At 42.3% G+C, this 27,954-nt stretch overlaps 1 protein-coding gene across 1 annotated transcript; it reads right to left on the bottom strand.

Moving 5' to 3' along the window:
* Positions 1–67: 67 nt before the first annotated feature.
* Positions 68–27,954, bottom strand: APCDD1 (APC down-regulated 1). The gene is made up of 5 exons (XM_066561572.1): positions 27,897–27,954; positions 18,362–18,545; positions 16,297–16,828; positions 6,371–6,692; positions 68–4,358 (listed from the first exon to the last, which is right to left on the bottom strand). The coding sequence occupies exons 1-5, from the start codon at positions 27,952–27,954 to the stop codon at positions 3,910–3,912; spliced, it is 1,545 nt and encodes a 514-aa protein (XP_066417669.1). The 3' UTR covers positions 68–3,909.

Here is a 27,954-nt window from a genome sequence, read left to right as displayed (position 1 = left end):
AACATTTCTTTTACATTTAGAGAGTCAACAGAACAGGAAACTAACATGCAGAGGAGGCAAAAAATCCTTAATTTTACAGTTAGACTTTTTTATTTCAATCAATAGTTTAACAAGTGCTTAAACTTCCCCAGCAGTTTAATCTGGAACATAGCTGAGAAGAAAAATATCTTCTATAACTTTACAAAAATAAAAAGATTTTTTTTTTCTTTTAAAATCCTGCACTTTAGGCAAGCATGCTCCAACTCAAGCAAGACTGACATTATATCTTAAAATACAGACTTCTGTTCATAGAAATGACATTCTACCCCAGGACAGCAGGCACAATAAGTAAATGGTATAGAAACAGAGCAATAACACTTGTTTTGACTTTTCTGATCCCTTTTGTCCTATTTCTTGAATAGAGCCTCTTAAAACAATTTGCCTAAGAATTTCTTTAGGTTGCCATTTCTTCTGTCAGGTGGATCCTTGAGTAGGATATTACTGAGGGAAAAGCTTTCACCTGTCTTGGCAACATTGGCAACAGCTGAAGATACCAACATTAATGGATTATTTTTTTTTTTTAAACCTTCTGCATTTCAGCAAGGGAGAAATCACCCAGCTTGCAGGTCCTCTACTGCTAAACCACTTGCAGCTTAACCTCTTCAGCAGCCAGGGCTGCCAGCACATGAGGTCAGGTTGGAGAAATAAAATGAATGGAATATATTGTGTCACATATGTATGTGGTGCTGTGCAGCAGTTAATTTAGTGAGTGATGAAACCAAAAGAGGGGGTAAGCTTAGCTCCTCATTCTGTGCCTGCAAGCAAGGAGAAGCCTCAGAAAATACAGACCAGCACATAAACTATGCACTCTGAAGACTTACATCTTTGTCCAACTTGACAAAGATGTTGGCTAAAAGAAAAATTAAAAATATACAGGCACATGGAGGTAAGCTGGTGCAGCAAATGCTAAGAACCCAGATCATACAATTGTTTCTGTCAACACTACAAATAAACTACAGAAGTCCGCAATCAGATTTCATGTAATGCATTGTGAAGACCTTTTAAAAATACTTCCTTTTTAAGTGTCTTTAAATAACAGGGGGAAAAAGAACATTTATTGTACAATTTGTACAGTGAGTTACATTTTCATGTAGTCTAACCATAAACCTTTTAAAACCTAGACCTTTGCAAGTCTGTGATTCAAAACAGTTGACACGTGAATGTGCTTTTGGAGGTTATAACCGGACAGATCTTTTTCTTGAAACTGTTGCAACATTTTTGACATTAGACAATTTACAGAGGAGCCACAAGGCACTAACAAACTGTAGATGACTGCTCTGATAAGTATAGAAAATCATGCTGTGGAACAGCTCCTTTGGTCTTTACTTTCATCCTGCATCACAAGCATGTGCAGATTTCAGCTGGGATCAAGTGTGTGTGGCACTTGCACAGGCAAGTGACATAGTCAGACAACTTCTAACCATGAGTATTTTTTCAGAGATAGGACCACGTGGAAATGGTCAATGGTGGTAAAAGCAGCTTGTCTTGTGTGATCTAAGGAATGCCACACAGTACCCATCCTTTTAAATAAAAACTAGTGTGAATTCACTCCTGGTGCTAGATCTCAAATAGAAGTCAGAAATGCAGCCGGTACTTAGGGGACTTGTTTGTAACAGCTCAGTAGCCCAGTTAGAGATATGCTGGTGGCACTCTGCTGACTACAAAACTCAATCTAGAGAAAACCAAACTCCATGCTGGTTCATAACTACTCTGTCAGAGGTATCCTGTCCCCTTCTTGAACCTCTAGTTAAAACTGTGCCCCCCACCAGCAACTGATCCAGAGCTGGCTCTTCAAGTACGTTTGACTGCATGGAGCAAAAAACACATCAAGAAATGCTGATCAGAACAGCTGTTGTTCATAGGGCTCAATTCACCATGGTGAATTGAGCTGGCTTTCAGATCCTTCCAACAGGCTGAAGGAGGACCTGACATCAAATGGATGGATAAACACTTTGTCTGGTGATTACTGAGCCAACCAGAGCTCCATTCCTGACTCTTAAGTAACAGTTTTCTGTGAGTTTTCATTTGTCTGAGGAAAAAATATGAGAAATGTGGTCTGACTCAGCAGCGCATCTATCCACGATACTGCTCCTTCCCTCTGTCTTCCTGCTGCCTCAAAACTAGGTGAACTGATTCTGTTCCAAGTCTGTGGAAATTCATATCCATGTTTTCAAGGAATGCTTTTGCTATAGTAGTCAGTATGAAGACTCACTATGTAAAGTTGAAAGACTTTCATTCAAAACATACTTTCCCTAGGATACTGAAAATAATACATTAAAGGTTCTTTTTCTGACACAGTACTGGGCTGGGCAGCTACCAGCTGCTTATGCTGTGAAGAAACACTACAACTTTTTTCCTTATGTTTCCTACAGATGTTCCTGCTCTTCCTGTGAGCCAAAATGTGTACATCAGTAAAAGCCACAGACCAAACACAAGATTAAGCTACGTTCTCAGTTCATTCCCCATTAAAGCAGGGGAACATGGCTCATCTATGAACTTCCAACCCCTTGCTGGCCTTAAACATCTCCCCTACTGCTTCCAGAGTCTGCTCTGATGTGCATCAGTGCACAAAAGGATGTATTCACCACTGAGGGAAACCTGAGAGTTTCCAGGGCAGGCTCTAGTTGACAAATGCTCTCTGAGGGCTGTGTCTATCCACCTTCCCAGCAGTGTCTCCCCATACCAATGCTGATTTGAGCTCTATGAAACCGTGGCATGTGTTGGGACACTTCAGCAAGGAGAAAAGGAAGGACGTGCTTGCATTAGTGCATCTCTTGCTCCTCCCTCTCTAAGACTGGCCCAGTGTTCCTCCATCTGAGGGTGTGTTTCCAGCTGCTTTCTTGTTTTACCAGGAACCACAGCGTGTTTGCTGCTGTAACCCTTTTCTCTGTTCTTACACAAGGTCAGATGACTAAAAAGATGCTGCTAAATAGGGCTGCAGAACACATTAGATCCCATTTGCTTTACTCTGCCCACCCAGCTGACCCAAGTACTGCACATGGAGTATGTAAGGCCTCAGGAATATGGGAAGAGAAGTCTTTCCTGCAGCCTTGTATTGGCAGCTTACCTGCACTCTGTGCATCTGACAGGAAAATTGCTGCTGCTGGCTGGCTTTGAGGGGGCTTCGTTGTAGCTACTCTCTAGATACAAAGGGAGGCCTCAAAGCAATTACACAGCTAAGTTAATTGAATGAGAAAATACTAAACCACTGGTTATTTTTACAACTTAATGATTGTAAAAATAGCTTAAATTACTTGGAGTATTTTTTTAAATTAGGGGTATCAACCATTTAGCACTTTTTGAACAGAGGGCTGTTATTTGCTGATTCTTTCTGTATTATGAGCTGTGAGATAATGGCAAGATAAATCTTTGTGGGTTTCCTCCTTATATACATATCTACATCAGAGCTGTGAAGTCAGAGGGAAGCTGCTATCACAGTACTGGCACAACACCGAGCCCTTCCCCAGAGCTAAATTCTGATGAGAAATCAGGCACTGGGGAGAAGAGTACCACAACAGTAAGATGGCAGAGATGACTGAAGCAGGATCATAGAGTTCATCCCAGCAGTTAAAAAAAAAAAAATAAAAGGAGACCCCTTCCCCCCCCCCAGAAGTCTGCAGTCCTAAAGTGCAATTACTTTTGTGCAGTCGTGTCAGGCCAGGGATCAGACTGGATGAAGTTCAAAGCACAAACATCAAACGAGTGCCGTTCGGGATTCGAGGAGGAAGAGGGAAGTAAGGAAAAGAACAACAGTTCTCAGGCATTCAAGTGCATCAAGAAAATAAATGTCCTTTTCTGTCTGAAGAAAAACAACCCTCAGTCTGGTGGAATCCTGGCTCTGTAGTAATGAAAAATAAGTTTTCCTCACTTCTAGCTGAGAATGTCCCAGTATGACACAGTACAAATAAACAACAGAGCAAGAGCTGCGGTGCTGGGATATTTTTCCGGTGCCCTGCTGCTGTACAGCCTGATTTTACTTTCCTCGTGTGACTCTTCAGGTCTAGGTACTGATGAGACACACTGAATTAAAGGCATCTGGTAGGAAGTGGCTCTCTTCTCGGGTCGGTCGGGGCTGGAGCCGTCGCTGGGTCTCTGGCCATTGTAGAGCAGGTACCTGCCCCAGGCATCCTGCTCCATCTTGAAGATTTCGTACTCGGTGTGAGGTAGGCGGATGCCGAGCGCGATGCAGCCGTTGGTGTGGGTGACGTCCTGCTGAACCCCAACCTGCCAGGATCCCTGTGCTCCACACTCGTTCCCGTTGAAGACATTGAGCAGCGAGGCTGTGGATATATCCATGGGAGTGACCTTCATGTGATTCACTGTGAGAGAGAAAGAGGGGAGCTGTTAGCAGGGGGACAAAAACAAAAGCAAAGCCAATGTGCAGATTGGAGCACACCTGTTAAATCAAAATTGTCTCCCCTTGTTCCTTCTTAAACTAGTTTTTCACTTTACAGGTGTGGCCAGCAAATCTAGGAGCATCATTTTGTCTTTGTCTGTGCAAAAATTGCTTTTTGTAAAGAACAACCCCCCTCCAACTCAGTTGAAGAAAACCTGATGGCCACGTATCTCAGCCAGAGATTAAGCAGAGCTTTTCATAAATTCCAGACAATCCTTCACAGATAAAGCCTGGTTGGTTATACTAGGAGATAAGGAAAAGAGGAAACAATAAAACTTTTCTCATGTTTTATTACTGTCTGTATTAATTCGTAAGTGGTGCATTTATTACATATTTTTCATCATTTCTTAACATTTGCTAGCTACCCTGTAAACCTAATAAAATAATTAGTTCCCACTGGGAAATCTGTAAAACAATACAGTTGCACTATCATCCTATATTACCTGTCCTTTTTTGCATGAATTATAAAATATAGATGACCTACAGAAAGATGTTTTTCCTCATCTCTCAACATCAGCTGCAGCTTGCAGTATCAAATGTAGAACTGCTGCAGTTTCTTTAGTTCTAACCTGCTTGTATTTCAAAGGAGTTTAAGGCATATAAAATTTCATTTTCTAGCCAAGTTAAAGAAGTTGAGAAAAGCCAAAATGAATGAGCCTGCAGAAGCTGAATAAAGATTTTTCCTGGTGTGTGTTTGACATTGTATATCAAGAAAAAGGGATCTGAATGGATTGGTGCTGACCAAAACAGAAGCAAATAACCATCCCTCATGCCTCCCAACATACCAAAATCCCAAATTCTCTTGCAGATCATTTTATAGGAAGATTTGTTGTGAGCTTTTCCTGAGCTTTTATAAACAGTCATTTGACTCAATGGCTCTACAATTCACATTATTTACTCTAGCTGGAGTAAAAGGTAATTTATAGAAATTGAACCTGAAAGTTTTACCTAAGCCAAATTAGTGACCTTGATCTGTAAGGTACATTGGCACAACATAAACCAAAAATGCAAACTGGATTTGATGCCAGGAGCTGAGCTGGGACATGCTGCACATGCAGCTCTAAAGAGCCAAAGTTCTGACAAGCAAGGGTATCTCCCACCTCCTACATAAAATCTCAGATAAATAAATTATTTCTTCTAGCTGGATACTTTTCTAAATTAGACCCATGCACGACGCTTTACACTTCTAATGTGGTAACTGAAATAAGGAGAAGAGCCTACAGAGGGCTTGAGACTACCAGAGGCACTGCTGGGGCTGGTGCCATGGTGGGATGTTGTGTTTTGGAGATGTCTGTGTGAGTGGCTCAGGCCCTTGAGCTCTTTTTAAGCAGGGTTCCATGGGGCTGTTTGCACAAGAAAGCTTCCCAGTCATGGGCGGCATCACCACTGAAAGCTGCTTTCCAAAGTACCCGATGGGTTTCGGTTGGATACATTTTGTCTTTGCTCTGGCATCTTTAATCAGAGCTGTCTTTAGGGACACCCTTATTTGCCTGAGGGCCCCTTGGGAGCACATGAAAAGATGCATGCTGCTGCATTTGTCTTCCACAGAAAATTATTTATACCACTCCAGATCTGAAATGCCTTCTGAAGTTGCTTTTTTCTCTCTACGGAAGGAGCACTAGGACACAGATCTAACCACTTCTCTTAGAGGCTTGACATCTGGCCACTGGCCTCCAAGATCACTAAGTAATGTGGACTCTTATTTTCTTGTGTGTACTTAAGGACCTCCTCCTCAAATGAGTATTGCTTTAGTGGTGTGAAATGCCATGCAGCTGTATAGTTTGGCTGGGCATTGACACAATGTCTGCAAACTTCCCAAGAAATTATGAACTTCTAAATCCCAGAATGAAATCATCAGCAACCAAATCATTATAAGCAAACTGCTCTGGTCCATAACTACCTCCCTCCCCTCCCCATTGTATCAAGCTACTCTACCTTTGAACACAAACTCTGTGCCACCCATGACTTTGGATGAGTGGACTCCGCGGCTGTAGCGTCCCTTGGCATAGATGGTGAAGGTGGGGTGCTTGCAGATGGGGTCAGAGTAGTGGTAGTAGTGGCCCTCCCAGGTGTTGTTGTTGTCGTGGAAGATGAAGTGCCGAGTGAGGAAGAGCACCTCCGGCCGCACCTCGCAGCGCTGGCTCACCCACTCTCCGTGCAGCCCGATGGTCAGGTCCGCCTTGGGGGGCAGGATGGGCGGGTGGTGCTCGTCCGAGCGGTAGATGATCCTGCAGGCGATGCACTTGTGGTCGTGGTTCTGAAACAAAGCAGAGAGGAACCCTCAGTAGGCATCACCTGGGATACAGGGCAATGCATCAGGCCAGCCACTTCATGCTGACGTGACACCAGCTCCACATTTTAAGGAATGCATTGATCTTGCTAGTTGTACTATTTGGTTTTGTATTCGTAAGACTGCACAGCAGAGGGGCATGTAAGAAATGAATTCTCTTGTCTGCATTTATCTGAAATTAACATTTCAGTTCAGGATCTAGAAAAGGCTGACTTTATCCTTCAAATCATACAAGAAGCTGGCAGATGGTAATTTACTATGATAGGGATTTTGCAATGCTTGTGTCAGAAATCAATACATTTGCTGAACTCCTATTTATCTGTCTTTAAGTTAACTTTAAGTACTGTAGATAAACATGAGTGTTATAAGGACTTCTTTCTTTTTGGATGGCACCTTGGGAGAGTAGTAACCAGTGCTTTTTAAACTCTTTCAGCTTTGCTGAGCCCTAACACAAGTTTGGGAAGTGTGTGATGTGGCTGGTTGCTGCTGGACATGGTGAAATCTTTATGGCCCTCTCCAGCTGGAACAGGGTCCATTGGTACATGCTAAGCTCCAGGGTGGCTCGCCACTGTGGGCCATGCAGCAGCCTCAAGCAGCCAAGTACCCCTGGCCCCAAATGTGAGTACCTGGGGTGTCTTAGGAGGGGCATGCAGGCTCCAAGTCTGTGGCAGGAGTGGAGAAATTTCAGGCTAAGGCTTCCACCTTCTGAGCAACACCATTTATAGTTACTTTGCATAGACCATTATTCTAGAACAGCAGCCATTTCATTGATTTCACCATTGCTGAAAAGTCTTTGGATGACTATCTGGTCTGGGATGGGGCAAATATAAACCCTGTTTAATATGTGTAAAAGACATATATTGTGGGTGTTGTAAGTTGATTCTCTGAAGCTACCTACAGTCATTTTATTGGAGGAATTCAGGGCACTAATGAAGATTGTGTGAATGTCACTTCTAAAGTGAGCCAGAGTTGAAGGCAGTGAATGGAGAAATGCTGACTTCATAGCAGCTTATGTGGACTTTAAAGTAAGAGCAGTGAATATGAGCATTTATGTTACAGAGGGTGCTCAGAGAGGCCTCAGAAAAGAGGACTGGAAAGGTGAACATAGAAGAAATATTTCTGTAAATCTCCCAGATGGCTGCATGTTGAGCTTTAGCTCGTAACACACCTCAGGAAAACACCTCACAGCTTGAATGTGGTGGATGTGAGTAACCTGCTAGTGCACCTCCCTCTCTCCAGGAAGGATCGAGGAGAGTCCTTGAGAGATGAAAGTACAGGACCTGTGTTGGTTGATCTGAACCACTGCTGGCCAACAGCCCTGCTCTGAGGAGGAAGGAGGTTGGACTTGGTGACCTCCTGAGGGTCTTTCCACCCCTAAACACATGGCCTTCTGGAGACCACATGTGCTGACATGCTCTTAAAGTGGATATAGTCCTTTCCCACTGTGGAGCTTGTTACCAAATTTTAAGATATGTTTTTTTCACCTAAATTCTGCAAGCAGGTTGAGGTCTGTCAGTACCTTAGTGAAATACAAAGAACATTTAATTGAGCAATTTAACTGCAACTGGTGAAGTTAGTACAGATATATCCACAAAAAGTATCTTTCAATTGTAATAGGAATAATGTGTTTTTTTTCTGGAGATGAAGATGCCAGTGCCTTTTAACCACACATTTCCATCCTGCCATGGGGCAGACTGGCTGCACTGTTCCCTGACACATTAAGGGCCCTGATGACAGTAACTTTATGGCTGTGATTGTCCCACTCACATAAAGTGAAGCCAGAAAGCAGGAAAAAGACAGTGCTATAAAACTAAAAATAACTTATATAAGTTAAATCTATCAATAGCAGGAGAGAATTTCTGCTACAGTCCCTTCTCTTCTGAAGTGAATTTGAAAGCTTCTATCATCTCCCAGAGGAGACCCTGGCAGAGCAGGATATTGGTTTGGTTTACATTCACATTTTCCTCCCAGGAGTTGATCCTCCAAAACCAGTTTGTGAGTCAAGGCAATTTAACCTGGGAACCAGTGATTCCTGTTGCCCTTGTTCAAAATCTGAAGAAAACCAAACAACAACTCAGCCTGTTTTCTTTTTTGGTCCCCTACTGGCTACCATTACACTGTGAGCAGAGGTGACTCCTTTGGCAAACCCTAGGAAGGTCCCTGTTAAATCTCTGCTACTTGTCTGTAGTTCACCCAGCTCTTTGACGACTGTGGTCCTGAACTACTGTAGCTCTGTGCAGCCCTTCTAATTGTGAAGGCTTTGCCCCAGCTGTGAGGGTCTGGCCAGCTGGGCTGCTAAGGAATGTCCCACCTGATGGCCTTGTAGTCACTGACTGTGCCCAAATGAAGGGGCTGAGGTAACCAGAAACATTTTGCATCGGACCGTGATTGCAGTAGGGAGAGGTTGGGGTGGCGAGGGAGGAAGCAGCTGTGAGACACCAGCTGGCTCCAGCCCCTTGCTGGATGTACTCTGAATCCATTGCTTTCTTGAGACCAGCATTTGAATCTAAGCCCACATAAGCCTTTTTTGCTGTCATACTATCTTTCACAATGTTATAAACTTCTTAGTGGAAGAATAGGCCATGTATAAACTCCCTCAGTATAATTTTTTGCCCAAGTAATGGGCAAGGGAAAAAGCTAGTTCTGTTATGAGGCAATTTGGCTTAATTATGGAGTAATTTATGTTTAACAATTGACTGTATATTTTGCTCTTGCTTTTTTGGGTCAGCTGCACTTGGCTCTTAATTACACTATCTGAGGCTTTGCAAATCACTCCCTTTCCATGTGTTTCAGGGAAAGATTATTTTCTAAAAACAGGCATTCAAAGAAAACAGGGAACAGAGACAAAGGACGTTTGAGTCCAAACAGGATTAAGAACTCTCTAGTAAAAAGCTCATTGGGGCATGACATAAACTAAAAAGCAATAAAACGAGCAGGGGACAGGATGAACATCAGTTCTACGTTTTGTTTATCTTAGGTGCACAGTGCAGTATTTTTAATACTGGGGCCTTGCTAGAAAGACTGGGCCCTAAAATAGCTGGGAGATTCCTTCCCATGATGGGTGACACCTTGCAGCTCTGCAGTGCCAAAGCCATAGTGACAACATTCCTCATCCTTCCAGGTGTTTCTTTAAAGCCAATTTCTGAACTAATCCACAGAGCCATGTGTGCCAAAATAAGTTTGAATCTCTGGCTGAAAACTCAGTTCTTGTAGCTGGGGAGAAAATAGCTTAGGATCTAAAAATTCCCACCAACATTTTTTCTTATCGCTCTCCTGCTGTCTCAGCTGAAGTGGTAATAAGGACAGAGAGCTCTGGAAGCCAAGCAAGGGGGATTCCAATTAAAAAAAGCAAACAAAGATGAGGTTCCTTCATCTTTTCCCCAATTGCTATGGATAGTCAGAAACATAAACACTCCCAGCACAATTTAATTTTCTCTTAAGTTCTGTGGAATTCTATGGCTGCCTAAGACTAATTATCTGACACTGGCTATGCCACACAGTGTGTGACTGGGTCTGTCATGTTGTACCCAGCATATCCTTTTTGCAGGGAGACATGAGATGAGAGACGAGGCATTGGATTTCCTCAGGCACAGGCTCAGGCTTGAACTGTGTGCACAGTACAGAGCTAACCAGAATCCTGGGATGTTGTAGGAGCCAACAGCCACAAAAGCTGGGGTAAGGAACCCCTGCCACGTGAATGCACGTATTACCATGAGGGGAAGTGCTGAAAAAGAGGGGAAAGAAAAGCCACACTCAGCTATGGCCTTGCACACCTCCTGAATACCACGTGTCACAGGCAGGACTTGGTGGGTCTGGAATGAATCATGCCTGGTCAGGATGCTTTAAACCTCACCAACCAAGGAAACACAGTACCAGGTGTTAGTGTTAGTAACTAGTGCTCCCAGGATGAGTATAAATGGAAATTCTTGGGAGAACATCAATTCAAGGAAATGCTTCCAGCTCAACAAAAAAAGCTGGATGGCTTTGCTTCACACTGCCAAGGAGCCAAGTCCACAGGAAGGACACATTTATGAATTGCTCAGGATAGTATCAGGCTCTCTCCTCCACCACTGTAGATAACTGCAGACCAAGACAACACTTTAAAAAACGACCACAAATTCTCTCCAGTACAAAAGTGATAATTTGCAGGCTTTGCATGACCTCATATGAAGCTGAGTTGACTAATGTGCATTAGCCTGGCTCTGGGGAGTTGACAAGCACGGCTGACACAGTTGTAACTCAGCCTGCCAAATGGAATGAAGAAAAACGAAGATTTAAAACTTTAATTAAAAATCTTGAGGCAAGTAAAATGCTGGAGAGAGCGGTAACTCCTTTGCAGAGTTGTCAGATGGATATTTCTTTTGGTAGGGAACAGAGGTGCTGCAAGCAGGAAGGAGGGTGGAGATATGCTCAGATTTATCTGCAAATGCGTACCATGTATTCTAAGATATTGAGGAATGGTTTTCATTAACTGCTCTTATGAAGGGAAAGATAGTGAAGGAATCTCAAGGCACTACCATTACACAACTGTCTGATCTATGATGTTGATTCTGTTGCACAACCCTGCATAAAACTGAAATAAACAACACCAATATGAAATGCAAAAGTCTTCTGGTTGTTCTTTTCTGGTATAAATGACTTTAGTGTGGGCAAAAGACAAGAACAAAGAAAAAACCAGACTTCTCAGATGAGTGTGCTTGCATGTCATTTGTCCCATAAAGTGATACTAAATTATGGTGACATGAATGTTTTATGAAGTATTAAGAAAAAAAATTCCTGGAAAACCCAAAGGGACAGCTTGAATGTCCATTTTCAAGAATAAAGTATTCCCAAATAAAGCTGCCTTATGTGTTTATTATGCCCTTAAAAAGCATCCTATCTAGCCCTCTAAACCATGCAATATTACCACTGAGTCTTCCCTGCCCTTTTACAAAAGATGCAGCCACTGTGCTTAGATGCCAAAGGAATGTGTCTGTAGTTTACATACATATGCTGAGTTGACCTGGAGGCCTGGGCTAGGCTAAATAGTAAATTTTTATCCCTGGTGCTGCATTTGATTGTGACAGGCTTTTACTGCAGCTGCAGAGCAGACAGTGCTCAGTGCAGATGTGGCACCTTCAAAGGTGCAGGGCCACAGCCGACAGCGCTGCCGTGCATGGCAAGGGCCACCCTCAGCTAAAAGCTGCTTGCTTCCTCATCTCTCAGCACCATACACACTGTTGTTGTTCATAAACCTGGAATTAATCCACTTGAGCATTCTTCTGAATATTCCTACCTTGCTTCCCCTCATAATTTTCCTAACCAAGAGCCCTTTTCAAGTAAAAATGGACAAAAGGCACCCTTCAAGTGTTGCCTTAATCTAGAAGTCTAGTGGCACTACTCAGACAAACAAAGGAGTTTTGTCTGCCAAAATTGTACTTTTTGGTTGAGTTTTGTGCATTTCTCTGAGGCACTTCCCATGCTTAACATCTATTTATTAATTTATGATTGCATTTCCCTGGGAGCTTCACAAGTACATAGCATTCCCCTAGAGATGAAGTCATTGTGTTTCAAAGAGATGAAGACTCAAATTTTTGAAAAGCATAGAAAACCTTGCACACTTTGCTCTTTCCTGGCTAAAGGAAAGCCCAAGTACCAGTCTTTCTCCATACATTGAATTTGTATCAGCTGCAAATTCCAGGTGCTGCTGGAAGTCAGGTCCCAGAGGTAAATAAAGTTGTAATAGGAAATGATTCATTAGTCACATTTTAAAGGGAAAACATCTTACAAAAAGAGTGTGCCCAGCAACTGATTGAGCATGACAAAGAGTGAAGGTTATCCTAGAGCGCTTTTTAGGTTTCTTGTAATGTTCCAGGCCATGTCAGCCTTATTCCTAACTAATGATCTAATCAGAATGACCGGTCATCACAGCCCTGCTCTGATATTTCCAGTTACTCTGTCACATGATAAAATAGCACAAGGAGTTCTTTGTTTACAAAGCAATATTGCTGAGGCAATTACATGTGAAATAAGTCTCCCAGTACTGCTATTATACACATTTTCTGTAGTTTAGAGCAGACATTTCTGAAGATATTTTCTGTCCTGCACAGAGAATGAATACTGCATTCAAGCCTTCCTTCATGCTACAAGTCCCTGTATACTTTTGTGATATTACAACTAACCAGGCAGGTTGATGTTGGTCCTTGATGTTGTCCCAGTTGTGTCACAGACATCTTTTATGAAAAATCTTTTCCTTAGGATTTTTCCTCCTGAGAAGCTGAGAAGCCTCAGGAACAAAATGTAAAAATGATTATCTGCTGCTGTGGAATGCAACAGGTGGATCTGTGATTGGCCCATGTTAGTTGTTTCTAATTAATGGCCAATCACAGTGAGCTGGCTCAGACAGAGAGTCCGAGACACAAGCCTTTGTTATCACTCTTTCTTTTTCTATTCTTAGCTAGCCTTCTGATGAAATCCTTTCTTCTATTCTTTCAGTATAGTTTTAATATAATATATATCATAAAATAATAAATCAAGCCTTCTGAAACATGGAGTCAAATCCTCGTCTCTTCCCTCATCCCAAGACCCCTGTGAACACAGTCACACAATTGGGAACATTTTGTGTAACACATGTGATGATGGCCAAGCAGTTCCCCCATCCTGCCCTTCCCAGCCATGTGCTCTCTCACACTGGCTGAAGAAGCTCCATGTGTGCTAGCCTGAATCACTCGATAAACTTGCAATGTCAAGAGACATCAAAGATCTTCATCTCCATTCATCAGCCAGTCCTAACTAGTACCCTGAGCCGGGTCAGAAAACAGCCAAGATAAATCTATATAGTGACCTATTCATCATCTGCACTCAAGAACTTCCACATATTTTATAGGAGGAATTTGTTTAAGGTATGTTCTTATCTAAGAGAATTCGTAAAGCCTTAAGAGATGACATATTATATGTTTTTATAAGCTCCCTGATTCTGTAGGAACACTTGAGATACAGTAATCTGTGAATTTATTCAGATTTGCAGCTCAGCATAAAGCTGTCTGGCTTTTGGACAGCCCTTTTGATTTACCATCCCGTGGTGAAATCGCTGCAGGAATTTGGAAAAGGTCCAATTCTATTTGTTTAAAGTCCTGATCATGTGGCTTTGGCATTCCTAACATATCCAGCAATCATTTGTTTTTAATTACCGTTCATTTCAACCACATAAGTAATGAATGTGGCTACCACATCCAACTTACAGGCTGTGTAAACTCTTGGGCTGGGTGGAACTTTCTTCTATATAGAGGCTTAACTATAAATTTAACTCAAAATGTGAATCCTCTTAACTTATTTTAGGCAGGCCTTTATGAGTCTAAAATATAAATAAATAAAAAGGAAATGAAAAAAGCCTTAAATGAAAGATTCCACACAATACACCTATTTCACTTCAGAAGCAATTTCCTGGCCTCCCCAACCTCTTGGTATGACTGTAGAAACCTTAAAAAAACAAGTTGATTTAATGTTTCTATTTATTCATGGTGTCCAGTTTCCAGAGGAGTCTGTGACTTGTAGTTTTAAACTCAATTTAGCATTTAAACTCATTTTCAGCTGGGTCCCAGTGGAGCAACAATTAAAAAAGGAAACGAGTTCAAAAAGGAAGGGTTATAACCTTTCAATGGTATGTTTGCCTGGACTTCCAGAAAAAAAAGGGGAAAAAGCACTTCTGTTACTATTCTTCCTGCGTTTGGCAAACAGTAGGTCAGAGTGACTGTTGAGAACCTGTTGGTATAGGGATCTTCATGCTTAGGTGCAAACCAACAAACCCACATCCTGGAATCTTTCATGGCAGCTGAAGCAAAGGTTCATTTTTTATGGTATTGCTATTTATATCCTGCTGAAAGCCTAGTACCAGCAGGCCCGGCTCCTCTTAGCTAACCTGTCTCAAGAAACACACCTTTCTTATGCAGAATTTGGTCCCTTAAATTTGAACATTGTATTTTAGAGACACTATATTTTAGAGTGAAAAAGGGATGCTACGGTAGCAGAACACACAGGCAGGAAAATCATTACCTACAATTACAGCAGGCCTGGACAACAATCTTAATTTTCTAAAGCTGTCTGAAAGTACATCTGACTGTTCTGACTGTAATGAAATTACTACAAGGTGGAAATGTAGGCATTTGCTGTCTTATATATCAACCCAGAATAAGACACTTAAATTAGACCAGAAAAAATACTCAGCTACAGTGATTTAAATAAAGATTTTGTCTCTGTTTCAAGAGGTTGGAAAAAGATCTACAATGTTTTCTAGAACAGATACAATATAGCTGGTGTCTGGTAATTTCTATCTACAGGTACCTGCAAGGAAGAGATCTAGCAAAGAACCCTCACACCCAAATCAGTAAAGTGAAAGTTGATGTCGATAATTAAAGAAAACCAAAATTTTGCAGAAGATTGTGCTGTGGTACATCTTCTGGTGCTGAAACTCTCTATTTTGGGAAGGTAAGTTTAAAAAGAAAACTCAAATTTGTCCTTGGTAACTTGAAGACAGCATAATGATGACAGAAATTACCACAGTTTTCATAAAGGTTTTCATAAAGCAAAACAGTTGACTGTGGATTAAAATGATCCCTAAGCCAGCTACAAAGCAATTAAAGGCAGACCACACAATGCTGTGTTTCCTGCTATTGCTGATAAGCTGTAACTGATTTTTGAACCATTTGTGGTGAGATGATTAAAAATGGTGCAACCCATTAGCTGGAAGTGATGCTGTGGCAATGCCCAGCTGGAGCACACTGGTGGCAGTAGCACCTGGCAATGTGGTTCCAATTGCTGACTGCCTTTGAAATGTCACCAGGAAAGATCTATAACAGCCTTCCTGCTACAGGCCATCAGGGTCTGTGCTTCCTGTTTGAGTTTTATTTAGTGCACTATGGGTTGGTAAATTCCTGATGAAGCTGAGGGCACTTTGGGGCCCCTTTGAAAACTGAATTATCAAATGGAATTAGAGCCCCATTCAAAATTCACCTGTTTTTCATTTCATTAATGTGTGCGCCTACGTCTGGATCCATGGCCTGTGCAGTCTTTCAGGTTTTTTTCCCTTCATGCTGCCCCTTCCATGTGTTTACCTTCCAATTTCCTTGTCTCCTCTTCAGGTTATGGATCACCCAACTTCCATATGCTGATATTCATATTTGATTTCCTCTCTCTCTGGTCCACCCCACAGCCATAGAAGTATCCACTGATGCCTGTTCCTCTTCTGCTGTCTCAGTTCTATATGAAACCTTCCTCTCAGCTGCTAACCTACAACCATGGCCCCAGCCAATCACTCCCACTTCTGGCTACAAGTCTCTGATTCTGTCTTCAGAGTGGCCTTTACTGAGTTTACTTCATGAGATCACTTTTTTTGCATATTTGCAGTCACATAAACCACAGCAAAGTTACTGTTCTCACAAAGTAAGTTCTGTTATCTTCTGTTAATTATGGCTCTAATCAACCCCCTGTATTAGAAGCACATGTAGATTTTAGGTTACATCAGAAGAACTGAGTGATTTGGGCTTCATCAGCAATGTCTTAAAAAGAGGATATATGCAAACCCCCAGACACGTACCTTGGCATTTTGAAGAGGAGGCTGGTAACTAGAGGGCCGATAGAACCTCCTCTGAGTAGCATCAGTGTGAATGTCTCCGAGGAATAGCTCCTCCACAAGGTGGTCTACATTGAGGTGCAGGTACTGCTTCTCCACACGGATCAGCTGGAGCTCGTGCATGGCAAAATTCAGAGCTTTGGTGCATTCACAGCCGTTCTCTTCTCTCAGCAAATCATAGCTCACATCCTGCTCCCAGGGACTATCTCCTGGGATAAATCCAGGACACGTCTGGTTCACCAACTCACTTAATTTTTTGGCTACTGCTTCGTTGTGGCATATGATCTGCACGCTGCGGAGCTGATAGTCGGCCTCGGTGCCGCCGCGGATGATCCAGGACGCCTGCCGGAGGCGAATTTTGCCTCGTATGACTAAGGTGTAGATGGGGTTGGTGCAGCGATTGCCTCCGTAGTAGAACTGATAGGCCTTGAAGGTGTTGTTGTGGTAGAACCTGTAAGACCTTGTGATGAACTCTGGGCCCGCTCTAACTTCACAGCTGTGGGAGGAAAGAAAGTGTGGAAACAAAATTTTAGCAAGGCGGCACATCATGGGCAACATGACCCACCTGGGTCCACAGAGACACCTGGGTGCTTAAAACCCTCCAGCAGGAATAGGAGTAAAGAGGAACTAGGCATCTGTGGCCTGCCAATTATCCAACAATTGCCCCTGCTGCTATTAATACACTGCTTCATGGTGATCATATCGAAAGGCTTTATCTTGTAGGCTTAAATACTTTGAATTGTGTTTTGCTTTTGCCTTTTGTCTAGGGACCACCATGTGACTCAATTCTTTGTTGAAAATAGTAGCAGCTTATTAACATCTATTGCTCTCATTTGCACGGTAGATTTAGCAGAATGACTGATAACATCAGAAAGTGAAATGTCATATGTCCAGGGAACAGCAAAAAGAACTGGCTTATAAGCTGCTCTGGAAGTTTCTCTGTGTAACTCCACGATCTCTGGTCTGCTATGGATATGCAGGATCATATCCTGAGCTTTTCCACTCAAAAATTCAACAGGGGTGGAAGTTAATGCAAACTTCTGATTGTTAATGCAAAACAATCCTTCCCTCCTGCCCCTTATTTTTTCTGGAAGTGTAAATGGCAGTTAAATTCCACTTCCTCTAGGAAGCCCTTCTGTGCCTTCAAACTTGTTCCCCTTGTCACCTCTACTCTGCTTAATATAAACAGAACTGTAGAATTGTTAAGGTTGGAAAAGACCTTTGAGTCCAGCCATTGAGTCCAGCCATTAACCCAGCACCACAATGTTCACCACCAAGCCACACCCCAAGGGCCACATCCACACGTCTTTTGAACACTTTTAAATACTTCCAGAGATGTTAACTCCACCACTTCCCTGGGCAATGCCTGACCACTCTTACAGTGAAGAAATTTTTCTTAATATCTAATCTAAACCTCCCCTGGTGTAACTTGGGACCATTTCCTCTCATCCTGAAATACACTCCTTTCTTTTAAAAAAAAACCCAGTCTTTCCTACTACAAGTCACTTCCAATGAGCTTGTGAATATTGCCTGCTGAGAAAGCAAAACAGCTCTCTGAAACACAAGTCACCAGGTATAAAGAGCAACAGAACTAGTGAAATACAGCTTCTTAATTTCTTTTGCTAATAAAAGTTGTGCTAGACCCATGCTCTGAAAACAAGGACCCATTCAATGGATCTAATGCATGGAGACAAATATAGTACAATGTTATGTTTGAATGAGCATCCATTTTGGCAGCTTGGTAGGCTCCTTCCTATTCAGAGAGATTTAAAGATATTTCACAGCATGCTGTTTAAAATCCAGACAATAAATTGATTCATCAAGACAGCTTTATGGCACGCTATTTTAATGTTCATAATGCTGCTCCTTCTCCTTTTATGCATAAACATATAGAGAGCATCTGGAATTTAGAGCATCACCATATTAAAGAAAATATTTCGGTTGAAAGTGGGAATATTCATCCCTCCCTCTCTGCTTTTTTACCATCTTCTCTTCCCCATCCCAAGCATCTTGTTTTATCTTTCCTTACCCAGTAGAGACCCAGTGGCCCTCAATATTGGGAGGCATCTGTACGGTGATGCGGGCTCCATTGTGAAGGTGTTTCAGCATATGATGGCACTGTGACTCCTTGAAAGCCCTCCAGGCACTCTTCTCCAAGGACCGAGGGTAGGTCCTGCTGTCTGGGTGCAGAAGAGCAGAACCTTCTCCCAGCCCTGTGACAGAAAGTGTAAATTACATCATGAGACCCTGCTGAGTAGGGCTTCAATGTGATAAAGGACATTGTGACCATCTTGAGTTGAATGACACTTATTCATATTGTTATGTGTCTGGGAAAATACTGTTTACATTTATTTTCTCATATGAAAACAAACAGAAAAAATAATGGGAAGCTCTTCCTTTCTGTCACACCACTCATAATCCATTAAATAAATTTGTGAAATAAACTGAGGAAAAGAACTTGAACTGAAGTGCTGTGTTTCCACACCCAGGAGATGTGGCTCTGAAACTGATCTTTATAGACACCTCTGTAATCTCTGGTCAGGACAATCAAAAACCTAGACTTTCAAACTTTCAGAAAGTTGCATCCAGATCCGGACACAAACTTTGCGGTTTCAGCCCTCCTCTAATTTGAACGCTTCTATAATAAACTTGCAAATAAAGACTACTCTTTAAAGTCAAGGGAAAACAGATATTAAAAGCAAAGCCTCTGCACACAGGAAGCCTCTGTGATGACTGAGGTGGTCAATTAAAGGCAGATCCTTCTATTTTTATTTTAAAGGGGAAAAGGAATTTCAAAAGCTAACTTTATCTCCAGCACACAGTAATTTTGGTTTCTAGTAATGTATACATACAACATCTACCAGCATGCTCTCTACACAATATTAATTGAACAAAATGAATACATAGCTTCAAAAGGAATGTGCCTTTACTCTTTTAGACACAGCCTGCTCTTAGATATTTTGGAAAATACGGATCAAAAGAAAATCCCACATCTAGGGGTTAAAAGGTGACAAACATAAACCTTACATAACGTGTTGGAAACTGTATTACATTGCCAGAAGGAATTTGAGCACCAGAGGGCTACAAAATGGATAAGGGGTGGGTTGAAGGGGCTGTTTGAGTGCCTGGGAATTTGGGGCAGCTATCTCAGGAAAGGGATGTCTCACTGTAAGATGCTTCCAGGGCCAGGGTCTGGGATTCATCCCCATATTTTCTGCTGCCTTCTCCTGACCTGGATAAGAAATGGGGCTGTTGGGGATCACCAGTGGGAACCACCCAGTACAGGATCCTATGCTTTATGCCCCAGGCCCCATCTGATATTTGGGCACGTGTCTGGTGTTAGGTAGACACTTTCTTAAGTCTTTCCCATTTCCTATTAAAAAAAAAAAAGAAAAAAAAAGAAAAAAAAAAGAAAAAAAAGAAAAAAAGGGAAAAAAAAAGGTGATTCATTATGTTGGCTAGGTCTTAGATCTTCTGGAAGAAACTTGGGTAGCACCTGGGAAAATGGCATTGCCAAAATTATAAATACATGTCAACCATTTAAAATCAGCCATTCCTCAACTAAACAGAAGCAAAGACTTGTCCAGGAGACAGGGTAAAAAATGATCAGAAAGAATACAATAACTACCTTAACCTAAACAGTGCTCACCATTGAACAAGGCCAGGATTTAATGAGATTAATGAATACAACCTCACAAAATCTTTTCTGGAAAATCTGATAGCTTTGTTATGTTGCAGGTTACAAACAATTCTTCAATGTGAATGAGAATTTATGGCCTTGCTTTCTATAAGATAATAAATACTAGGGATGCTTTGATATTTGAGAACACTGAATGAGATGCCCTTACAGAAGCCTGATTTTCAGGGGATCAGTATTTCTCCCTTTCTGGAAGTCAGAGATTTCTCAGGTATTTCTACATTGCTGAGCAGAGTCACTCACGCTAGCACCAAACAACTCCCCCACTCTGCAGCCAGAAATGGTAGAGCCATGACAGGGTGATGCTCTGCTTGAAGTGACTACATCTTTGGACAGGCAGGATTGACTAGATTGGGTCTGTGCTTCATGTCCATGCAAGGTACATGGCAGAGGTTGTAGCCACCAGTGCTATCTTGCAACATGGTGTCTCCTGCAGACAAATTATCTCACACTGAAAAAAGACTTTGAAAATTCACATTTCCTTTTGAAGTTGTTAAACATTTGAAATTTGCCATCAGAAGAAGGTTTTGAAATTTTTCAACTAGCTATTTTCAATGCATATTTATTGTACCACTTGCTTTTATGCAGCTGTATTTTGCCTAGTTCATGTCATATGATTCATGAATACAGATGCATTTAGAAATGATTTCTTCATTTAGACATACTTGGGGATTTAATTTCTTCAAGCAAAAATCCTTCTTTGGGAGGACACCATCTTGCATGTGCACATATCAAAGAAAAAAACGCAATAACCACATCAGACATTTCCAATTATTCCCTGAAGGAAATGATGAAAAGAAGTTTTTGAAAAGGAGTCCAACTTTATGCGGTATTATACAGTGTCTTCTTTGATATAGCTCAGAAGCAATTGTATCTCAGCTCTCCATGTCACATGAATGTAGTTCTGTCTGCAACTTGCAAATGATAAACTGCAGCTAGGGAATGGAAGGGAGATTTGCATCGACAGGCCTAGAGGAAAGAGGGTATTTGTTTGGGACTCTATCCATCCAACTGTGACAAATGAAGGCAAGAATAAATTCAGGTAATCAAGAGAGGTATGAGAACATAATGAAGGCTGCAGAGACACAGGGAGAGATGTAGAAAACACACACATAGAATGGTTTGGGCTGGAAGAGACATTAAAATTAACCAGTTCCACTTCCCCCTGACTATGGGTAGGGACATCTTCTGCAGGACCAGACTGGTCAAGGCCACATCCAGCCTGGCCTTGAACACTTCCAGGGATGAGGCATCCACAACTTTGCTAGGCAACTTGTTTCACTGCCTCATCACCCTCACAGTAAAGACTTTCTTCCTAAACAAAGAAAGAATTGGATTTAGATCTAATCTAAACCTGCCATCTTTCAGTTTAAAGCTGTTCCCCTTGTCCTATCACTACATGTCTCTGTAAAAAGTCCCTCTCCAGCTCTCTTGCAGGATCTCTTTAGGTTCTGGAAGGTGCTCTAAGGTTTCCCCAGAGCCTTCTCTTCTGCAGGCTGAACAACCCCAGCTCTATCAGCCTGTTGCCACAGGAGAGGTGCTCCAGCCCTCGGAGCATCTTCGTGGCCTCCTTTGGACTTGTTCCAGCATGCCCATGTACTTCTTATGCTGGGGACCCCAGAACTGGACACAGTACTTGAAGTGGGATCTCCCCAGAGCAGAGGGACAGAATCTCCTGCCTTGCCCTGCTGCCCACTCTGTTTTGGATGCAGCCTGGGATGTTTGGCTTTCTGGGCTCCGAGTGCACATATTGAGCTTCTCATAAACCAACACCTCCAAGTCTTTGTCCTTGGGGCTGCTCTCAGTAATGCTAAACGCCATCACAGGACCAGAATATCAGAATATGAAATACAGAATAAAATTAAGAGACAGCAATGGGACTACCTAGGTTTGCCTTGCTGGAGCAAGTAACTACTCAATTTAGTGCAAACTTCTTCCTTACAAAGAGGTAATTTCAACACTTTTGTAGTTACTGACATATGCCTGTAGACACAACTGCCACACAAAGGAGATGTAACTTCCCCTTGTACCATCTGCAGGTCAAACACTGAGACCAGTGATATGCTCCCCACACAGAGCAGTAAATCAAACACCATCTTCTGTGTTTTTCCTCACAGCAGGTGCTCAGAGGGAGTGCAGTGCCCCCCGCTCCACCCTTGGCAGTGCACACGAGGTGTTCTGCAAAACTGAGGAACTGCAGGGATGATTCACTTATTTTAAAAGATCCATTTGGCCATGTTAAATGAGACATTGCTGGAAAGGCTCAAGGTTAAAACATGCATTCACAAAACTGGGAAAAGAATTTCATGACTCTTTAGAAGCCCACTTTGGATAGTAGATGCAGTTGCAACATAGTTGGAGCCATTATTTCATTCAGAGAGATCCAAGTCTGCTATTCTCTATAGCACTGACAGATGGTAGGTTTCAGTATCTCCATGACTATCTCAGACTCAACTGAAAATATTTCAGACTCTGACTATTTGAATTTTTGTGTGTTATGAAGGAATATTACCCACTTGTTAAAAAATATAAACCCAAAATCCACCCACCATGTTACTACTCAAAAGTGTGACAGAATTCAAACAAACAAACAACAAACAAACAAAATCTTTGCATGAGACCAATAACAATAATTTTGTGAGGCCTCTGGTTGGCTCTCACTTTAGCTACACCAAACCAGAGATTGGTATGATTGTATTCCCACCCCATAGCATTTGTTTTCACAAAGGAGCAAGTCCAAAAGGGAAAGGAAAATTCCAGAATCTGCCTGAAATACCAGGTGGCAAAACAAAAGCATGTTATGATGAGCTGATATCCAGCTTCCCTTTCAAAATCAAGCCCTAGCAGTGACACAGCTTTAGCATGAAACTAACTGAATATAGCATGAGAGGTGCTACAGCTCACTGGGGATCCCTGCCCAGACCCTCAGAGATCACACAGTTCTTTGAGGGCCTGTGATCTCAGATCACACTTTACAGGATCCAACATCCATCTGAGTGGGAAAGTGGAGGCCTGTACCACTGCCACGCCAGTAAGACATGGATAGGAGCATGTACCACACCAGACAGAGGGCTTCAGGCTCTCATGTTGACCTATAAACCTGTATCTGATGTGGGAACAACCATTCAAGATAAAAATAATTGTTAAGGGAAGATAGGTTACTTTCAAGTTCTTCAAAGATTTCTGCACATAGCTGCAAGTAAAATACAGATCTTAAAAGGGCAATCTGTTGGCAGCCCATTACCCAAACGTGATTCAAAAATGGTTATGACAAAGCTCTCTGCCAACATTTCTGAAAAAACTGCAAGCTGCTAGAATGAATGTTTTGGTTTTCTGAAAAATAGCATGCAAATACTGTACAACTGCAACAAAGATAATACGCAGAGTTGTGCTTGAACACAGATAGTTTAAATTTAATTTGTGCCTCAACACCCTGGCCAAATTCTGTTCAGAGCTATGCCAGACTGCTAAAGCACAGGGCAAATAATCTTAAACTGTTTAGATTTTATCACTTTAATGAACGTCTCTACCAGAATCTAAACCACGGCTTCGAGCATGTCCAAGTGTAGCGCTTTAAACCAGTCTGAAAGCTACCAGGTGTTCTGCAGGTTCATCCTTTGCTAAATTGTTGGAGACATGTTACCTCAAAGTAGGATTCAAACCTGGCTTTAGACTGGGATTGCTCAGCAGGAACCACTTAACTTTTTTTTTTCCTAATTTCTAGTGATGTAAATACAGAAGAACAAAATTTTATTATGAAGTAAAACAACCTCGAGTGATAGCATAAGTTCAAAAGAAGCGATGGCTTAATCTCTGACAGAAATATTTTAACATTCGTGCTTTATCCTGCAGCAACCTTTTTTCAAGTTAGAACTTGTCTGAAACTGGAAAAACCTTACAACAGATAAAGAATAATTGGCTGGATTAACTTTATAGCTCTCCTTATCTGGGCAGTTGCCCTGCACAATTAAATAAATAGACATTTGGATCATGCTTTTTCTTGATGTGGGATAGTGTCAGATAATGCCTATGACAGGCTTTTACCTCCAGTGCAAGCTTACATAATTGCCATGGAGAATATAATGTCCTGTTACCAAGCCACGAGCTGTGTTTACCAGTGTTTTCCCTGCACTTGAAACTTCAAAGAGTCCTCGCAAGACTGGGGCCCAAATTAGCTACGACAAACAAAAGGGTTGGGAAAGGAAAGCCGGGTTTTATGGCCAGGGAAGCAGACAGGACAATGACTTCCTTTCACATGTATCTGTTGCCTCTCTTGTGCACACAGAGTTTCCAAGTGCAGCTTTTGAAGAGAGGAAAAATGAACGCTTCAGAACATGGAAGATCCTGAGGAGGGATCCAAAGTATGTCTACATGGGACAGCTAAAAAGAAACCCCCTCAAAGCTGACAGGCCCAGCATGGAGGTCCCCTGTTACCCTATAGCTTGGTCCTCATTCAATGCCCTCTCTTGGAAGAGGTCAGAGACCAGCAGTTACACAGCCCATAACTTCTGCTTAGCTGAAGTTCTTAATTGGGATGGGTGCTGCTATGTGTGCAAGGTGAAATGGCACTGCCCAGAGTGAGGGTTTCTTTATGAAACCATGAAGGGTTAAAGCCCATCTTCCTTCAGGGCAGTGGGAACTCTGCCCCTGACAGGAATGGGTGCAGTGCTGGGATGTCTATGCAGTTCAGTATCAATGGTAGTTTGGTCTTGCCCTCTTTGCAAGAAACATCTGCCCTCTGTCAGAACATCTGCTCCGTCCTGTACCCACACCTTGGCACTGGGGTTTATTCATGCAGAACTGCCCCCAACTTCCCTGGCACTTGTGTCCAAGTGAAGACAGTGCTAAACAAACTCACTACAGATAGTCCTGCCCTCTATCAGCCCTAAATAGTCACCTCACTAATGAAATCCTACCCTTGCCTTGGATAGCTGAAGGTATTTGCCTCCAGTGTGGTTGAGGCACTTTTGGGCCCCATTGTGTGCCAGCCTACTTTCAACAGACACCCTACAGAGCACAAAAAAGTTGTCCTCTCTGTTGATGACATCAACATTTTACCACTGTGTTAGCCCACAGTCAAGGTAAAAAAATGAGTGCAATGGAATTTACTCTGACAAACGTGTGAATAAAATTTGGTCCATCTTCTAACTCTCCCTGCAAATTCTCCAACTCTTACACTAAGCACTGTGTCTTCCCATCTTTTTATTGTCTTCCAGATTTTGAAATGCATTATTTAACTGAGGAAACAGATCACATATGTCTCCAGCACAGAGCACAATATATGTTCATTCTATGGCTATGGAATCTCCTGATGCATTTACTTATTATTTTCCTGAAAAAGTTTTGAAATAAAACACTACTATATAACTAATTTAAGCAACACTGCCAGAGAACTTTTAAAAGCATAAGAAGTTTTGCTCTAAAAAGTCTATCAGTCTTGTTTTCATCGTCTTTATTAGTACCATTTCCATGATGTTATTGACTAATTGTTTTAAAGTTTCTAACTCATTACTCTAACAGTAGCATAATCAGAAATATACTAGAGCTTTTTTTTAAGCATCTGTATTTATAAAAAGAAAAGGTTATGTTTACAAAATAAATTAGCCAAATTTGTTTTAAATCCACTTGAACGTAGCTTTTATTATTCAGGTTTTTTGGACTTGAATGATCTTAGTGTTTGACATCTGAAACTTCTGTGGCTTTTTGTCTAAGCAAAGAAAACAGTGATAATGGACAACTTCCAGCTGCAAACCTGTTTTTTTTGGGTTTTTTTTGTGACACTGTACATGCACAGGTTTTATTTTGATTAATGAAAACTAGTTTTTCCGAATTTCAACTCAATGACGTTAAAGCAGGCATTTCTTAATGTAATGAAAGCAGAAGCTCCAGCCTTACAGGACATTTTAACTTCTGTCACAAAGCTTTAAGCCTTAAAAAGCCTCAACCACCCACCCACACTCACTCACTTTTAACCCTTGAATTGCCATATGCAATAGAAATCTAGAAAGGAAATGCTGCACGCTGCAAAGAGGCTTAGCAGTGCAATCCCCTGGGATTCCTGGTTATTCTTAAACATTAGCAATTTGGGATAGCTGTGGATCAAAGGATGCTTCTACTGACTTTATGGCATGGATGGAAAAGCTCTAGACCAAGTTAAAGCCAACAGGGTAAAGACATTTCCATGGGCTATATTTCAGTGCCACTGATATAATTTTCAAGTTTGTAAGAGGGCAGTAGTTTCCAAACTCTGATCCAAACTGTGGACTGCTACATTACCAAGGTACTTGTCTTCATATACAAGGCAGTGAGTTGTATCTTTCTACAAGAACTTTGGTTTATGTTATTTGGTGAAATATAACTGCAGATGGAAGAAATGGATGACTTTTCTTCATCATCCTCTTTTGGCAGCTGCTGTTTTGATCTGATCACTGGCCCTGATTTGTTTCCTGCTCCAGCCAGCATTCAGCTCTGCTCTGTAATTCCAAGCAGATGAGCCAGGGAGTCCAACCCTGCAATTACACCTCCTCTCTTTACCCTCTAACTTCAAGTCTTCCATTTCAACTTTTACATCTCAGATCACAGAGTTTAAAGAACACCTCTGGCGTCCTGTCGGGTCTGGCTCAGCTAAACATGTTTCTACGCTCTCTGGATCTCATAGCTGAGCTGTGAGAAGAGTATAAACCCCCTCCTGGGGATCAGAGACTCCTACTCTTTCTTTCTCTAAACAAAATATACCATCAGAAGCCCATGCTCTTTATTATTTATTAAATACCATAGTGTGTGCTTAGCACTTGTACAAACACAGAGATAGACAATCCCTGCTTCACAAAATCAACCCCAGGAATAGCTTTGAAATCCTTAACCCCAGCTCACAGATCTCCCACTGAATCCATGTAGGTCACCTGCATTTTAACAGTTAAAAAAATTCCTCTTTTTACGACTAAGCTTGGGGTCCTAAGAAATTTAACTGATGGAGGCTGGATGCTACAAAGGACTTCAGAATTAGGAACACTCTCCAAAATGATGGTGTAACCGAGTAGCTTGAGTCGCACTTTCAGAAGGATATCATACCCAGATTTTTCAAATCTGGCTGCCAAATGTTAGACATACCTAAGCAGCTCATTAAACTGCCTTCTTTTCAGAAGTTTCTCTTGAAGAACACTGGCTTTCTGAAAAGATCGGTTATCTGTTTAAAGGCCTAAAAATGAATTTACAAGATAAACTTTCAAGTTTAAATACGCTGACTTTTCTCACTAAAATTTTGCCTGCTGTGTAGTTTCAGAGAGATGTCAGTCCAGGGTTAAACTGAGAGGCTGTCAAAGCAGGACTGTGTGTAATAACACCGAGAATTTTTGTGCTTTGCAGCAAAACAATTTTAGGTGCTCAAAAGATCCGGTGCTGGCACACTTTGCTACCGAAGCCTTCCCAGGTAACTTCTCCAAGCCAAAAAACGCTTCCCGATAAGAGGAAGAACGCGGGCCCCGCAGGGCTTCTCGGCCAAACGCGCCGGAGTTCGGCAGCGCCAGCTCTTGCCGGAGGTGAGTAAAGAAACTTTGTGAGAGGTGCCCGGACCAACTGCTCCATCCAAGGAGTCCCAGGCTGCAACGCAATCCGCCGGGGCGCTTTCGGCAGTGCCGTCCCACGCGTGCTGCGCAGGGGTTCCACTAACAGGGGGGTCAGGCAGAGCCAGCGGGGGCTGCTCGCTTCCCACCCTCCGCCCCGGGCAGGCGGGACCCAGCGCCCGCGGGCACCACGGGAGAGCGCACCCACCCGCGCCCCTCTGCGCCCCCAGAGCGGCTCTGGGCCCCCCGCACCCCAGCCGCTTTGGGGGCACCCGCGGGCCGAGCCCCGCCGGCAGCGCACTCACCGTGCAGCAGCAGGGCTGGGAACAGGTACCGCATCAGGCTGCCGTACGGGGCGGACAT

The sequence above is a fragment of the Molothrus aeneus genome, chromosome 1 (genome assembly GCF_037042795.1).
Source record: "Molothrus aeneus isolate 106 chromosome 1, BPBGC_Maene_1.0, whole genome shotgun sequence".
Lineage (NCBI taxonomy): Eukaryota > Metazoa > Chordata > Aves > Passeriformes > Icteridae > Molothrus > Molothrus aeneus.
This window is presented reverse-complemented; position numbering and strand designations above follow the sequence as displayed.

Coding starts and splice junctions, on each gene's coding strand:
- APCDD1 (XM_066561572.1), bottom strand. CDS start 27,954: ATGTCCGCCCCGTACGGCAGCCTGATGCGGTACCTGTTCCCAGCCCTG. Junction 16,829..18,361: donor GGCCACTGGGTCTCTACTGG/GTAAGGAAAGAT, acceptor TTCCTCCCACAG/CTGTGAAGTTAGAGCGGGCC. Junction 4,359..6,370: donor CACAGAGTTTGTGTTCAAAG/GTAGAGTAGCTT, acceptor TCTCTCTCACAG/TGAATCACATGAAGGTCACT.